This window comes from Ahaetulla prasina, chromosome 1 (genome assembly GCF_028640845.1).
Source record: "Ahaetulla prasina isolate Xishuangbanna chromosome 1, ASM2864084v1, whole genome shotgun sequence".
Taxonomy (NCBI): domain Eukaryota; kingdom Metazoa; phylum Chordata; class Lepidosauria; order Squamata; family Colubridae; genus Ahaetulla; species Ahaetulla prasina.
In genome coordinates, this window is record NC_080539.1 from 221,350,609 (window position 1) to 221,367,606 (window position 16,998).

Genomic DNA, 16,998 nt, shown 5'->3' on the forward strand with positions numbered 1-16,998 from the left:
TTTAAAATGTCACAGTATTACAGTATAAGGACTTTTATTGTCATGGAAATTCCAAGCAATTTAGTGGTAGGACCACCTCTTTGGAAAGCAAAGTTTACAATTAGATGAAAGTTATTAGAAAACATGGGCTTTAAAATTTCATAATTGTAGAAGTTAGAGATAATGAAAAAAAATCAATAGAGCCTATTTGTCTTGCTCCACAGAGAGAACTGGCAAAGAACACTGGCAAAGCCCTGACTATAAATATCTGGTAAAGCCACTAGGATTTTTAACATAACACATCCGATCATTTTCTTACACAGAAAGCTTGAAAGAAATGTATTCATTTTTGCAATTACATGGACTGGAATCTGGAATCTGTTTTGTCAGTTTCTGCAGTTCCAAACAAGATTCAATGGTTTTACCAATTGATTTGCTTCAGCTTGGGCATCTCTTGACTTTATCTGATTCCTCCCGATTCAGATCCTGAGTTGTTCAAAGCCAAAGTGTGACATCAGGATTGCCTCCCAAGGAACAGAGGGAAGACATCCAGGGAAGGGGACAAATTATATCTCATCAAATCTCAAAGTGTTGGGGGAAACAACACTCAAGCAGCGTCTACCAGCAGAACAGATTGTCTCACCTTCTGCCATCATTCTCTTGATCCCTGGTCAAGAGATGGGGGACACTCTGCATTGGATTTTAGATGTGCCTAGAAAGATGGGGTGATGGAGGGAAGTTACAGTATCCAAGAAGGCCACTTACTAGCTTAATGAAAAGCGATGGTCACAGTTTTATACTATTTAAATATACTAACTGCAATTCAGTGAAAAAATATATGCTGAAGAAAATGCAACTGGATGATAGGCATTTGTTACCAAATGTACTGTCTTCCTAGATCATCTTAGAAAATAGAAAATGAAAATACTGTTTTAAGAATGAAAGAACATGGCATCCAGAATTGTTTCCAACCCTTTACCAGCAGTGGCTCTACAAGGCATTTGATCTTTCTTTGTAGAGAGTAATGTAATGTGTACATTTACTAAATTCAGATGTGTGACCTCCAGGGACTTTGTATTTCTGTTTTCACCCCCTCTGATCCATCTGCACATGCTTGAAGCCCAAGGAGTGGTCTGCTGACTTTTCCATTATATCTCCAGGTCACCAGGAGAAAGAAGGCTTATAATGGAGAAGTCAACACATTCTCAGCTGCCTCTCCCACAGGAAGATGCTGGAAAACATTTTTCTGTTTGTTTGTTTTTTCTCCATAGCTCGTAGCTTGATCCAACCTATTTCCAAAACCTTTTCCCAGCTTCTCGCTTCACACCAGATTTGGTCCCATTTCATTCCATTTGGACAGAGCCCCAAGTTCCTTTCCATAATTTCTCTCCAACAGCCTATTGGTTTGGAAACTGTACAAGTGAATCAAGATTCTCCATTTATTATACAGTATATTTAGTACCTTCTGTAAAAATTCTCTTAAGGTGAAGGGGAAAAAAACCCTGCCGTGTCAAAGAACCTGAGAAATAATGCTGGTCAGAGTAGACAAAATTGTTGTAATTGTCCAACTGGATGAAAAGGAGTGTTCTATGTGAACTATCCATTGCTATGGCACTTTGTTGTTTTGGAATGAACTTTCTCTTATTGAAAATGCTGGGAGGAAGGCAGGGGGTGGGAGGTAACTAGGAGCTTTTTACTCAAGTTGTTGTAACTCATGAACTTAAAAAGCCAATCTCTAATTACACTCTGTAATTTAGAGCCTGACCCCAACCTCTTCAATCAGAAATCAGTTGCCGTGAGTTTTACCGTAAATGTAAGTGGTGGCGCTCACTCTGGCAAACCCAGGACTGGCTGCAGACAGAAAAGATGTTAAATTTCAACCGTCGGCGAAGAAATGCCACTTTGCCAAATGGTTCCGAAGTTCTCACGGCTATAATTTAATTGCCACCGACAGAGATACTGGATTGCTTGACCTTCTTGTGGCATGATTCCTGTGGGTTTTCATTTCATTTCTGAATGGAGAAATAATAGAGAGATGTCTCCAGTTGCCTACCTTGGTGGGAAAAGAAGGGAGGGCTTGAGTTGTTTTGCAGTGAGTTTACACACACTGATAAAACAAATGGAAAACTGCACTCTAAAGAAGAAAGATAATTGATTTCAAAAAGTGGTTGTGCTGTAATGGAAAACCTGTTGTAACTTGTTTTGAGCTACAGGCTGTTTGGCAAGAACAATTGGCTACCTTAGAGCTGACCATGAAATTTGATGTTTTCCCCTTGCAGAGACTGAAGTTTTCTGGAACCATAATTCCGAAGGCAATGAAACCATAACTAATCTGCTAGTCCAAATATGGCTAATTTATAGTGTATGTATGAATTTCCTTCAGCGCAAAGCATAAATCAATTGTTTTGTTTTAAGTTATTAGCTGATTAACTTACTCGATACCTTTTTTAAAAAAAAATCTCTTCTTTCAAAGCTGGCCTATTTTCATCTTATAGTATTCAACATAAATACTCAACGAGGCAGAATACTTCTATATTTTAAAATTTTAAAAACAGGTGAAATGTTTTGGTAATTAATTGCATGAGATGCTTCAGTTGTTAGGAATGGGACAACTTGCTACAACCAATTTGCTGCAGCCAACTTGCCGTGGGACAATTTAACAATTCTAATTAATTATTTAAAATAAATAATTATTTTAATTTTCATTCTGTCTCTCCTTTTGCATACTTTCTATTCCACCATTTCTTTGATATTGAAATAACTTTTGTCCCGCAGTGAGTTGGCCATGGTGAGTTGATCGTGGCAAATTGGCCACAGGAAATTGTCATAGACCCAGGTTGTTTCTAGTAGTAATATTTGTATTTGTACTCTACAATAGGGATGACCCTAACTGACAGCTCTTAACAGTAGGTAGAGAGAAGCAGCCATAGTGGATGAGGCTTTGGAACAGAGATCTATGGAGGAGGACTAGCCTGCATTTTGGCTCTCAAAGCCCTGAGAAGCTGTGTGGGGACCACATTTCAGACAAATGTTATAGTTCGTAAGGTGTGTATGGGAACAAAGCAAATTGAGAAGAGCACAAATTTCATGGTTGTCAGCACAAAGAGCACAAAATAGGTCAGGGATTTGCTTTTTTCATTTTTGACACATTTCTGAAAGAAACGAGAACTGCTCAATTCACTAAACCTAAATTTGGATTGTCTTCTCATAGATGTAGCTCACACTACATTAAATGCTTTTACAATGAGGACATTTTCAAGGATGTGAATCACACAAGAGTGCGAAGTTCCCCCAAATAATTTACTGTCTCTGATCACTGACATCTTATCAAATTGCATTTATTCATTAACGAGATGTTGATCATGAGGAAGTGACAAAAAATAGCATTTGTAAACATATACACTTACATGCAGCTATTCCCTTTTAAGGTAAGCAACATTATGAAGAGCACAGAAAAGCTGCAAGAATTAGTAAGCTGCAGAAATGAAAGATGTGATCAGGAAATATAGCTGGAAATCAATTAACAGCAACATCATTCATTGTACTTTTACTTTTCTTGCTTCTACCATAAGTCACTAATTACATTGTCTTTTGTTCCTTAAACTTTTCATCTTGCCCTTTTTAAAGATTTTAGCAATTGCCCATGACTTTTGTTCATTTTATTTTATTTATTTGTCAAACATGTACAAGATAACAGTTACAAGTATAAACATGGATATGAACATAGGAAATGAGTAAAAATAAATGGGGACAGTAAGACAGGGACGGTAGGCACGCTGGTGCACTTATGCATGCCCTTTATAGACCGCTTAGGAATGGGATGAGGTCCACAGAAGACAATTTAAGGTTGAAGTTTCAGCTTTTCACTTCCTCTCCATTGGTTGACTATTTCATTTATTTGTTTTGCAATTAATTCATTTTCTCCATACAACCAAATCATCCCAAACTACGGTATATCTAGTCACTCTCTTATTCTGTCCACATTCATTCAACCCCCCCCCCTTCATTATTAACCCTATCTCTTGTGTTTTACTACACATGCTACTTTTAAGTAAACCATTTCCACTTAATTTTATGTATAACCTGACAGAGCCAATTCTCACTTCCATATAACAAGAGCCGTGGGTTCTTATACGCAAACACCTTTTTTCTCTTTATAAACTTTCATTCCTTGCAACCAAACCACAAATTATCTCTTACTTTACTATCAGTGTTTGCATAAAATCTAACATGTTGCAAATAATTAACTTACCGCTAACATTATCACAAACATACCTTATATCTTTATCTAATCAAAGAGGTATCACATATTATTTTACTTCTAGATCAATGTTGAAGCATTTAACGTATTTGGGGAGTGCTGCAGTTCCATCAATCTTGCCTTTAGTGCCTTGCCCTTCAACTCCATAGTCATGCAAAAATTCCATAAGTCAAGGCTACTCATTCTAGATTGTGCTTCCTCTAATCAGTGTTTCCTTAAGTGTGGTCTTAGGATCCCCAAAACATCTCAGGGGCCACAAAATCAAAACTAATTTCCAGATATTAAAGATGTATTTAAAATTTAAAAACAGTGTCAGTCTTCTCATTATGTTTTATTTGTTAAAATATATTTTTTCATGAGTGTTTGTTAATATCTAATGGTTTAATATTATTTTGATATGATTCAATATTCCATGAAAACGTCAATTAAAATTTTAAATATGTTAAATACTGGTAAACACAACTCATACAAGTTCTTTTGGAGTTCTCCATACAATAATTTTTTTAAGTAGTAAGGGGATCCTGAGAACAAAATCAATGTTTTTCAACCTTAGCAACTTTTAGATGTGTGGACTTCAGCTCCCAGAACTCCCCTGTCAGCACAGCTGGCTAGAAATTCTGGGAGTTGGTTGACAAAAACTGAGTTAGGGTATCAGACTGGCTCCAGAAAGACCCAAATTCAAAAACACGGTCAGCCTTCTATCTGCATTTTTCTGTGCCAGAGAACGGGCACTTAATGCAATAAAAATATCCAAGCCTTTCTTCCTGCACCTTAAAGTTATTGGAAGTTGTACCTTGATGAAGGTATCTTTTCTTTTATGTACACTGAGAGCATATGCACCAAGACAAATTCCTTGTGTGTCCAATCACACTTGGCCAATAAAAATTCTATTCTATTCTATTCTATTCTATTCTATTCTATTCTATTCTATTCTATTCTATTCTATTCTATTCTATTCGACCCACATTAATTCTTTGCTGCTGGGTGAGGGATGGAGCAAGGGATTGCAAGACTGGCTGGGCAACTGTTACTGAAATGAAGATCATTTGAGACCAGCAATAGGCCAGCAATGTAGCATCACTCAGTAGCACTGAAGAAAGTACAACTTTCCCAAATTTCATTCCCATGGGAGTCATGGGTCTCAGTTTTTGGACTATTTGAGGTATCTTGTTGCCCAATGATGGACCATTTCACCCAGTCAGAGGGCATGATACCAAGAATCTAATATAGACAGATATAGAAATGTAAGGAGATCTCCAAAGCAGATGTACATTCTGCAACAACAACAACAACAAAACACTGCTTGTAAATATTGGTGCTCATCAGTTCTGCTGGACCAACAGGTATAGAGGAAAAAGAAACATTTCAAGTTAATCTTGTTGGGCATGAGTACACATCTGTCTTTGCAAGACACTACCTTTCACTACTATACTGAGTCAGTTAATCAATCTAAGAGGGTGCATGCTTTTCTTGATCAGTACCTGCTTGTCTCACAGCTGTTCCAGGATGGCGTAGCCATAGACAGAAACAGGATTGTTTGCCCCATGCAAGGTTGTTTTATTGTTGAACCATTTCACAGGTAAAGCTATGTCATTACAACAATAACCTTTCTTCTAACTTTGCCCTGCTCCTATGCCTGTGGCATGTGCACTCCCCAATCCTCATGCCTTTTGTATGACTGCAATAGTGTGATTTGTACTACTAATCAGTACAGGTCATAATAAATAAAGTTCTGTTATCTAGATTGCTTATTCGCAGTCTTCAGCCTTGCATATGGATACTTATATTCCTTTCCCTTTCCAACTTTTCATTGGGAAACCCAATCAGCTGCAACTGATTGCAGAATCCCTCCAAATTGGTGACTTTTTAAAAGCTGCTGAGTTCACTTCAGCTATTAACTTTTATTCCAGACCTGCCTTTTCCCCCCCACCGCCTTTTCTTCTACCAGTGGGTTGCCATCGATCTGCTTCTCTACCTGCAGGTTTCTTTTGTGGCTGCATCTGCTGGATGAGTCACTCTGCCCCACTCTGGCTTTTCGATTCTTGGCAACTCCCCCCCCCCTCTTTCATTTGGCTGCTCGTAGCTGCCTCTGCTTTTCTTCTTTCTAGTTTTCCCCTCTGTCTTTCTCCAGCTGCTCCAACTTTTTCCCATGGATGCAATCCTTTCATACTTCTGCCCATATATAAGGGCCAACACCACCCCTCTATTTCTTTTCTGAAATACACACACACACACACACACACACACACTATGTTAAAGGATAAACAAAAATATAGACTTAGGAAAGAAAGAAAAAATATTGAAAGTAAAGAAAAGGGGAGAGGGAGATAAAGAAGTGATTTGTAATCTTTTTACAGTAGCTATAAACATAACAGGAGCTGCTGATCCAGTTCTACAGAGGAATTATTGAGTCTGTCATTTGCACCTCTATAACTGTCTGGTTCGGTTCTGCAACCCAACAAGAAAGACACAGACTTCAGAGGATAATTAGAACTGCAGAAAAAATAATTGCTACCAACCTGCCTTCCATTGAGGACCTGTATACTGCACGAATCAAGAAGAGGGCCCTGAAAATATTTACAGACACCTCGCATCCTGGACATAAACTGTTTCAACTCCTACCCTCAAAACGACGCTATAGAGCACTGCACACCAGAACAACTAGACACAAGAACAGTTTTTTCCCGAAGGCCATCACTCTGCTAAACAAATAATTCCCTCAACACTGTCAAACTATTTACTAAATCTGCACTACTATTAATCTTCTCATCGTTCCCATCACCAATCTCTTTCCACTTATGACTGTATGACTGTAACTTTGTTGCTGGCAATACTTATGATTTATATTGATATATTGACCATCATTTGTGTTGTAAATGTTGTACCTTGATGAAGGTATCTTTTCTTTTATGTACACTGAGAGCATATGCACCAAGACAAATTCCTTGTGTGTCCAATCACACTTGGTCAATAAATTCTATTCTATTCTATTCTATTCTATTCTATTCTATTCTATTCTATTCTATTCTATTCTATTCTATTCTATTCTAACAGATACCATTTCACTCCCCTTCATATTATATAACAGTCACCTTCCCCCCATATACATCGTTTTAATTGGTAAATCCAGAAATCACTAGTTCATTTTTATCCATTTTCAGCAAAAAGTCCATAAAGGTTTTCCAGTCTTTTATAAAAGTGGTTGTTCCTTTTCTAATAAAACAAGTCACATTAGTCTTTTCCGCAAGTTCTACCATCTTCATGGTCCATTCCTTGATTGCAGCACTACCCCCTGCTTCCATCAGAACTCCTTTCATTCTTCAGCTGGCTGGATGGCTGAGAAGTGGAGGACCGATGGAGAATCATAGCTCTAGAAAGCCTGGCTGAGAGGGAACGAAGAACTTGAAATCTGGGCTTAGCTTCCAAAACAACGTTACCAACTCAGAGAGAAAAGGGGTTGTGTGCTTCTTGTTCTTTCACAATCACACTCTCCTATAAAAATAAATGAGAACGATGTAAATCTCCCATATTTTTCTATGTCAACATTTTCCATGCATTTCCTGTTTTTGAAGCTATAATGCATGATCTTTGGTGGAATGTAGGTGTAGTCTCAGCAACCAGGAAAAACCAGGCGTTCTGGACAGCTCCTCTCCCCATGTTTTTTATTCCAGAGATTGGGGTGGGGGTTGTGTTGCTTTTCACAAAGGTATTTAATTTATGCAAGGTTTATATTGCAGATGTCATCAGGAATATGTGTGTAAAAAACATCAAGATGGTGGCCACCACTGCATATAAAAATTAAGGTTCGTAGCTGCCATCTTGACTCTTTTGACCTGATCATCACAGTTGCCCAATTTTATAGGAAAATGTGCTGCCAGTTTTGAGCAACTCTTCTGCTAAAAGATTACTGTGAGGTTTTTAGGGAGCTTCCAGACCCATGAAAAAGAACGAGAGGCGCAAAACTACTTTGATGATGTTCCTCTTTTCCAAATCTCTCCCAGAATTTTTCTCGTTATTTTGATTCTCTTTTTCGCAGGTGAGATCTTGTATATACAAAGCTACTAAAGTTCTTTACCAATCATAAGCCTTTGGCGTCTCAGGTCCATACTTGTCCAGATGTGTGTTCCTTCACTTTCTAAGTATTCTCTCGAATGCAAATCTTCTTCCCACAAAAGATTCAGCATCAAGAATATCTAAATTCTGCTATAGAAGTGAAAGCACATCGGGAAGCAACAAATAAAAAATCTCACTCTCATGCTTCCTGTCTCTCTAGAGTTACCTGCCTATCTCATGGATCATGTGGATAGTTTTTATCTTTTTCAAGATCTAAATATGTAACTGGTTGGACTCAGTTTACAGGATATATTTATTTTGATGCTGTTTGCTAAGATACCTTCTCAGATGGCCAGTTTGACGTCGGAAAACATTGCATTTCTCACCGTCAATTAGAACTGTTAACGTTTGATATGGAAAATAATAATGCACTATTATGGTGATGTACAAAAAAGACGCATCTCTGTACCTAAAGTCTTATAACATAATCCACCCCAAAGCCTTCAGCAGGGGGCCCAAAGCTCCCTTCTCAGAAAATCACCTTCAGACTATAAAGGGTAGAAGATGTTAAATACTGTGATTAATTGTGAAGTAGTCTCTATTAAACTCCATTCCAATCTTGTTATTTAAATGGTAAATTTAAATCTACCTTTAAAAAAAATATCCTGAATGTAGGAGGATGGCTTCTGACATGCATCCGATTCCCCAAGGCGCATGATTCAGTTTGAAATCTTTAGCAGCTCTTGTGGCAACTTTACCATCTGGCCATTCTTCCCTTTTCAGTCTGAGGGGCTTGGACAAGCACCATCTTTGGCTCAACAACTTCTATTGTTATAAGGCAATCAGCACAGCTGTAGAATAAGTCTTAAAAGCCATGCGAATGCCCTTTGGCCTTTTCAACTAATCACAAAGAAGCAAATTGTTGACTGGATTCTTTCTTGAAATAAGAGGAGGTACACTAGAGAATCAGTAGGTTTTTCCCTTGTCTGATCGTGGTTTACTTGATTTCCTGATTTGTTGTTCTTGAACATTTTTAATGCCAAACAATATTTGCTTTAGGCATAAATTAATGTGATGGTAATCAGTGTTTTACTGTTGATCCTGAAAATGTACAGGCAGAGGGCTCTGCTAGGGTTCTCCTCAGTGACTCTCCTCAGTCCTCTTAGCTTGATTTTTTTTTTGAACAAGCAGCCAAGGACCAAAACCCTCATTTCAGTCAGAATCCTGAAAACTTGGTCCTGCTTTCTTATAGAAGGTGAATCTTGATGGGTCGGCAAAGCTGGCAATTATAAAATCTCATTCAGGAGATAGAGACGTTGCTTATTTTTCAGATCACATGGAACCTGAATTTGGGATGACGCAGTTCATAGAAAAGGGGAATATCAAGCCACGGGACATTTTTCAATATTAAAAGTTTCAGAATTACTTGCCAGGGCTAGGACAGTTGTGCCTCCTAGCAATTAATAATGTAGAAAACACCTGGAAACTATTGTTGCCTATCCCTGAGTAGCTACAATCCTACAATTAACACATTCCTATGTGGCATAGCCAAACAGTAGCAATAACTTTACATTTGATAGATAAATCCTATTTTAATCTTCTTGTAACAAACCTAAGGGCTGCAATATTCACAGTTGAGAATTTGGATTATCTCATGGAAAATAATTAAATACTAAAGTTCCTATGATTAAATTTAATTAGAACTTCTGGAAAATATGCTTCTTGACTACCAAATGTTAAATTAACATGGAACTAGCTCAGAGCAGAGGCCAGAGCTTGGCTTTCCATAAAACATATTCCAGGCATTTCCAGTTAAGCACGAAACCTTGCTGAATTGGAAGTAGCAAAAATATTAGGGTAAATGGGCCAATGGTCTGACTCAGAAAGAGGTCTCACATATTGTACTAAGGTATAATATGGCTGTTTAAATCATGGTGTAACGCTGTCATTATGGTCTACAAACCATCATTTGGGGTTTGACATAGATGAACTTAACCAAGTGTTTTAATCAACACTTCTGAGTCAAGGTTGACTCAGCCTTCCATCCTTTATAAGGTAGGTAAAATGAGGACCCAGATTGTTGGGGGCAATAAGTTGACTTTGTATATAAATATACAAATAGGATGAAGACTATTGCTAACATAGTGTAAGCCGCCCTGAGTCTTCGGAGAAGGGCGGGATATAAATGCAAATTAAAAAAAAAACCTTAGCATAATTCATATTACATGCTAGTTTGCCTTAGTGTTGTCAGCAAACCCTACCTCTTATGGTGGATTAGCCATGGTTTAGCAGGCTGGGTAAGCCCATCAAAGGTTATGGCATGTTGTATAAGTCTTTTAAATAAATAGTTTGCACATGTTCAGCTGACTTTGGCGTATCATTTTGTACAAATAAACTGTTGGGTTTTGAATAGGTTTGAGTTACGAAAGTACTGTATTCAAGTCAAAACCACAAAAAATGCAGTCATGGCAACAAAAGAAGATGGTTTAAAATCATGGATGGTCCTTTTGATGGCTGTTTATAACAAATCCTCCACTGCACACAAATCACGCCACAGATCGGTCTCTACTCCCTTTACCTAACCCGTGATGGCGAACCTATGGCACGCATGCCAGAGGTGGCATGCAGAGCCCTCTCTGTGGGCACACATGCCATCACCCCAGCTCAGCCAGCTGGTTGTCGGGTTTCCAAGGCGCGCATGCATGCCAGCCAGCTAGTCGTTGAGTTTACGGCACTCTGGCACACATGCCTTCCGGTTTGGGCACTCTATGCCTAAAAGGTTCACCATCACTGCCCTAAACCAATGTTTTCAAACTTTACGATTGTGGACTTCAACTCCCAGAATTCCTCAACCATCATGCTTAAAATCTCCAAGTTTGAAAAACACTTATGTACATTAAGACTGAAAGCTCCCTGGGATCCCAAGCTCAGCTTTTTCCTAAAGTTTAGTGGCTTCTGTAGGATAATGCTAGATTCACATTTCCAAATCACTAAGCCATGTTGGTTTTTGGTTTGAATTTACTTGTGCTAATCTCAACTCATTTAATAAACTCTGCTTAAGCAAATCATGGCTTAATAGGAAGTAATCATCCAGCTTGTAGCAGAGGTATGTTTTCACGTACAGCTAGTAGAATTTGTCATGGAAAAGGTGAGAATCAATGAGAATCATCTAATACTACAGAACTGTAGGACAAATTTGAAGGAGGAGTTTAAAGTAAACTATGGCTAGTCTCAAAAAGCTCAGTGGGACCAGACATGACTACAAACACAGATCAGAAATCCCTAGGCCTATAGATTACTAGAAGATTCTTTTTTAATGGAAGCAGTGGCAAAACCACTTCCACATTGTCGCAAGTAAAGTGCCAGGTTGTGTGTCAAGCATGACCGAAAACAGATTTAACTGTACACAAACAAAACCAAACCCTTTCCCCCTTTCTTTTCTTTACCAGAAAAGATGACCAGTTCTGCAGATTTGAAAAAAAACAACAACAACAGGGCATTATTCAAAAGTTCCATCTATTCAAAGTAACTTTATTATGCAGTGCTGTGCCACCAGGTTTCCCCCCCCCCTTAAAAAAAAAATCCACTCAAGTTTACATTCTGAAATATTTTTATTTATGCGAAGAAGAGTTCAGAGCAAAGCATGTTCAGAGGGGGGGGGGTCCCTCTCATTTTTTTCCTCCTTAGCCCACTCTGTGGAGATAAACCCGGGCTTTCCTATCCCAGGGTATTATTTGGCTCTGCCACACGCGTGAATCATTCTCCCACTTTTAAAAGCCAGCATTCAGACAATACCGGGGTGGGTGGTGGGTGGGAAATCAAAGTACTGCAAAGGCAAGAAGAGTCAAGAGCTGAGAGGGAAGCCGAAGCGGGCTTCCACGGGGTCGATGGAGGTGGGGGGGGGGACTGCGCATCGCCGATCGGCCTCCCTGAGAAGGCCACCTCTCGCCCGGCAGCATTTGGGAAGAGGATGGGACGAACGTGGATGTGGAAGCCCCCGCCATGGGAGCCGGCCAAGCCCTCTTTTACCCGCCTCCGCCGGTTCCCCGCTTCTCAACGCCCGCCCTCCGGGGGAATGCCCGCCCGGAGTTACCTTGACGGCTTTCCCTTCGGCTCCTCCCCTTCTCGCTAAACGCCGCACGTGGGGCCGGGCAAGCCGGGTGAAAGAGAAGGTGTGTGCCTGGCTGGCTGGCTGGGGCTCTGCGGCCCCGTGATCGCTGCTGCCCGCGAGAGGGGATGTGCCTTTAAAGCCCCGCAGCCGGCGCGGACGAGGATGGCCGCTTCTCTGCCCGGTTTGCAGAGCCAGGCGGGCGGGGTGGCAGCCGAGCGTCGAAGACTCTGCTCTGCGAGGAGCGAGGGTGGGAGCAGCGTGGGAGAAATCGCCTGGGTGACTCCGTCGGCTCCGGGGATCTCGGCCCAGCTCGCCCGAGAGGACAGGTAAGCCTTTCCGTTTGCAAGGCAAAGGGGAGGAAGAGGAGGGAAAGAAAGAAGAAGGCCGGGGGTGGGTGGGTGGGTGTCTGCCAAGCATGTCGGGGGAGAGCTGGATAACCCAATGAATCCTCCATGTTCAGAGACAGTGTACCTCAGGATAAAAATTGTAGAGGGGAATAGGAAACGCTGCAGGGACCAAGCTTTCCCCAAAGAGGATACTGGCCAGGTTGCTTTGGAGGGTTTTAGTGGTGCGGGGCGGGGCAGTTCCCAGAGGCGCTAGTTCTGGGCCAAAGGTTTGGATGGGGACCATCCCAACTCTCTATTGGAAGTGATCAGAGAGGTGTGCTTTTATAAAACAAAAGAGTATCTTCTTTTTTTAGTAAGGCAACAAAACTGTCCGAAGAAGAGTTTTAGGATAGTTCGGTACTTTTGGATTTGCCTGCACACTTGATATGCTGAGTGAAAGGAGAAAGAATGGCATAGCCAGGGGTTGCAATGAAAAGAAAGTGGGCGGAGGCTTGAATGAGCATTTTTGCCCCCTGGGTTTGCAGAAGCTTAAAGGTTGATGCTCCTGTTGAAGGCAGTTCTGATGAGAAGCATCTCTCTCTCTTTCTTTCCCTCCCTCCACACACACAGAAACACATACACAGCAGAGAAAACTTCACACATGCCAGGTCTCCTCCCCCCTCCCCCTCATCCATCCTTACAGCAAGAATCCAAAGAAATCCCTCAGGTCACTCTGTTGCAAACAATGGTTTTTCTAGATGGCCAATTACATACCCTGGTTGTCTTCAGTATTGCCATGTTATAACCAAAGCCCCAACTTGGTTGTGAGTGATGGGAGCTTAAATCAGATGCATCTGGAAGGTGCCAGCTGGGAAAAGCTGAAATAGATGATGGAAATGTAATGCTGAAAAAGGTTTTAGTGCTTCTGTGCAATCGGTGGAAGATTATACAAAAGAGAGTATTATATATATATGTTTTAATTATAGGTTTTTCAAGGACCTATAAATAATATTTTTAACCATTTACACATACAAGGTGGGTCATGAACATGTTGTTGCCATGGTCTCTGGATTTAAAAAAACCCCTAATTTGATATAATTGAGAGCTCTGTTTGCTATAATCAAGATTTTATGAACAGGAAATAATTGGCAGAATTTGTAAATGAGAACTCTTGGAGTGAATTGAAATGCCACTATTCCATTTATGACTTTATCATGATTTATCAGAATGATGCATATAGGTACTGCATTTTTGATCCTGCTAGAGGATTGTAAAAAATAAAAAAAACCTCAACAAAAATGTATATTTGTACAAAATGTTAGGATTATTAATATCTAAATATAAGAAAATAGTTTGAATATTTCTGCAGCATTATGAAAATTCCTTTAAAGGAAATTTCTTATTCAGAGCATTCAAGGAGGTTTTTTGGATAGTGCAAAATGTACGTTGGTATCCAGAAACACTGTGTACATAAGTGAAGCTAATTAATAACTATGAAGTAGAACCAAGACAGTATTTATAGTGCTGATAGTTCCCAGTGCTAATATGTGTAGATGAATTTCTTCACTTTTCTAAAATCTTCATTGCAAAAAAATCTAGAACAATACAGTTTAGATTACTAAAATGACTTTTGAAATATAGTATAAGTTTGAATTGTGTCAACATTATTGATCTTTCATATTAGGATTGACTCTGCATTTAATACACACTCCTATAGCTTTAAATCCCACTGAATTTAAATGGATTTACTCAAGTGAACCTAGACAGATTGCAATTGAAGGCCTTATGTGAACCATGGTGTGATTCACCTCTAAGTAAGAATTTATGAGAATAAGCAGCATAGTTGTGATCTTAATAAGTCAGTCATCTGGAAGTAAAAAAAAAATGCTTTCAGCCAATTTACTATGTAATTTTTTTAAGAATTGAGGAATACAGCTACAAGACAAGATCAATAATTATTTCCCACATAATTAAAGAACGTTACTAGAAATCATTCCAGTTCAAAACGTGCTTTAGCAATGGGGAGAATGGAGCAGCAGTGTTGGTTTAGTTTAGGAATATTTAACTTCAAGTTTCCTTAACAGTCTGTGCACTTCCACATGTTGCAGTTTTTGCATGTATAACTACTACTTGTAATTTTGAACTGAATATAGATAATTATATTTATATGAACAATATATGATCTCTCTTCAATATAGGACAAAAAAGGCAGAGTTTAATATGCCAGAAATGCCATCCATACCAAATCCTTTTCCTGAACTTTGTATCTCTCCATTTACATCAGTTTTGTCAGCCAGCCTGTTGCCTAAGGCAAATCCCAGGATAAAACAGGTAAGCATTTTTTTTAAAAAAAATTCTGATAACCAAACTATGAAGAGAAACATATTTATTCTTTTCAGTTCCCATCAGATTCAGTGCTTTTACCTCAAAACCTTTCAACAGTGTTATATGTGCAATTAAACCGAGGATTTTCTCCTTTTATTGTCAGCTATTTCAAGATAGAATCATTTATGTTAGTGATCTAGAAACGTTAATTCTATAACCATATTCAGACATTTTGTTTATCATAAACATGGACACCCAAGCTGGAGTCCATATTGTTGCACCAAATTGTTCAAAGTAGATGCTCAAGGCCTGAGCTTTATCACATTTGAAAAACTGGAGATAAAGCTGTGCTCTACCCTATGTTTGTCCTAACCTTTAGTAATGTATATGAATACAATTCAGGGGCTGCCACAGAGAAGTGGGAGTCGGGCTGTTCTCCAGAGCACCTGAGGGTAGAACAAGAAGCAATGGGTGGAAACTGATCAAGGAAAGAAGCAACTTAGAACTAAGGAGAAATTTCCTGACAGTTAGAACAATTAATAAGTGGAACAACTTGCCTTCAGAAGTTGTGAATGCTCCAACACTGGAAATTTTTAAGAAAATGTTGGATAACCATCTGACTGAGATGGTGTAGGGTTTCCTGCCTGGGCAGGGGGTTGGACTAGAAGGCCTCCAAGGTCCCTTCCAACTCTGATGTTATGTTATATGTTATGTTACAATGCAAATTGAAATGATCCAAAATATGATTATATATGTGACAAGGGCAATTGAAATCAGATACTACTACAACAAGATCAATTTGCAGGTGGAGAAGGGTGATTGGTAAATATTAATTCTAATCCTGGATTTAATATTTTTTTTGAAAGTGTCTTATGAACAGGGTTTTTTTTTTGACAAACCATATTCAGTAGTTTTTTATTGTTATAAGGTATTATAAAATACAAAATACAAATGCAAATAAGAGGACAGTGAGGGAGAAGGGAAAAGGGGAAAGAAAAGTGAGAAAGGATAGGGGCAGAAAAAGAAAAAGAAACATTGATTTTGACGATCCCTGTTACAGTAGAATAAGGCATTAACAACAAATCACAACTTTTTGTTTTACCATAATAATATGAACCAGCCATTTCGATAAAGATCTATCAATCTAATCTGTAAAACCCAAAATCAACAGTTCTTGACTAAATGTAACAACCATGGGATTAAAAAGGAAGACCAACACAGGTTCAATCCCTGATATTTTCAATTTGGTATGGAAATACTCCTGTTGAATTGAATTGTTGAATCTTTTGAGTGTGTTGCCAGTCAGTGTTGGCAGTATGGAGCCAAATGAATGAGCAGTCTAATTTGGGATAAGCAATTCCCTAAGTTTCAGACTCTCTTAAGTGTTGGATACGGTTTTAAAAAATGGGAGACAAGAATGGTCTGTCCTGCAAGGAAGGGTGTATGGAATAAAATCCACCTGAATTTGGGAACTTTTGTAAAATACTGCATCTGTAGCATAATCCTTTGTATGCTTACCTTAGAGCTTAGTGCTGGAGCTTAATAACTAAGACTTTGTTCATACCTTATAAAAATGCATTGTATGGGATTCCAGTGAATGCATTGAACAGGGGAGTGTCCTATATAAACGAGTTCCCATGGATTCGGATGCAAGTTTGTGATTCTGCTTTGTGTAGTAACAAAACTAGGAAAGAAATACTGTATGCAACTTTGATTTGAGCATGACAATTTGGAAGCTATACTTATCTTCTGGCATACTTAGCATCAAAACAGCCATGGGAACTGTATCATCTTTTGCTTATTCAGTAAATACTTCCCTAACTAAACTCTGTGTATGAGTCATGTAAAGGACTACACATATTGCACTTATCCACATAGATAGAATCTGGAATTTTTGAATCATTGGAGATACCTAGGAGAGAGTAGCCTGCTTCTAAGATTCT

General features: G+C 39.0%; 1 protein-coding gene across 1 annotated transcript in view; it reads left to right on the plus strand.

Annotated features, from left to right (window-relative positions):
* The first annotated feature begins 12,479 nt into the window (after positions 1–12,479).
* Positions 12,480–16,998, plus strand: part of GRB14 (growth factor receptor bound protein 14) — a 61,497-nt gene continuing 56,978 nt past the window's right edge. Inside the window, exons 1-2 of the mRNA XM_058165006.1 lie at positions 12,480–12,730; positions 14,929–15,061. Coding sequence (XP_058020989.1) covers positions 12,567–12,730; positions 14,929–15,061 — 297 coding nt within the window. The 5' untranslated portion in view covers positions 12,480–12,566. The remainder of the gene's footprint in view (positions 12,731–14,928; positions 15,062–16,998) is intronic.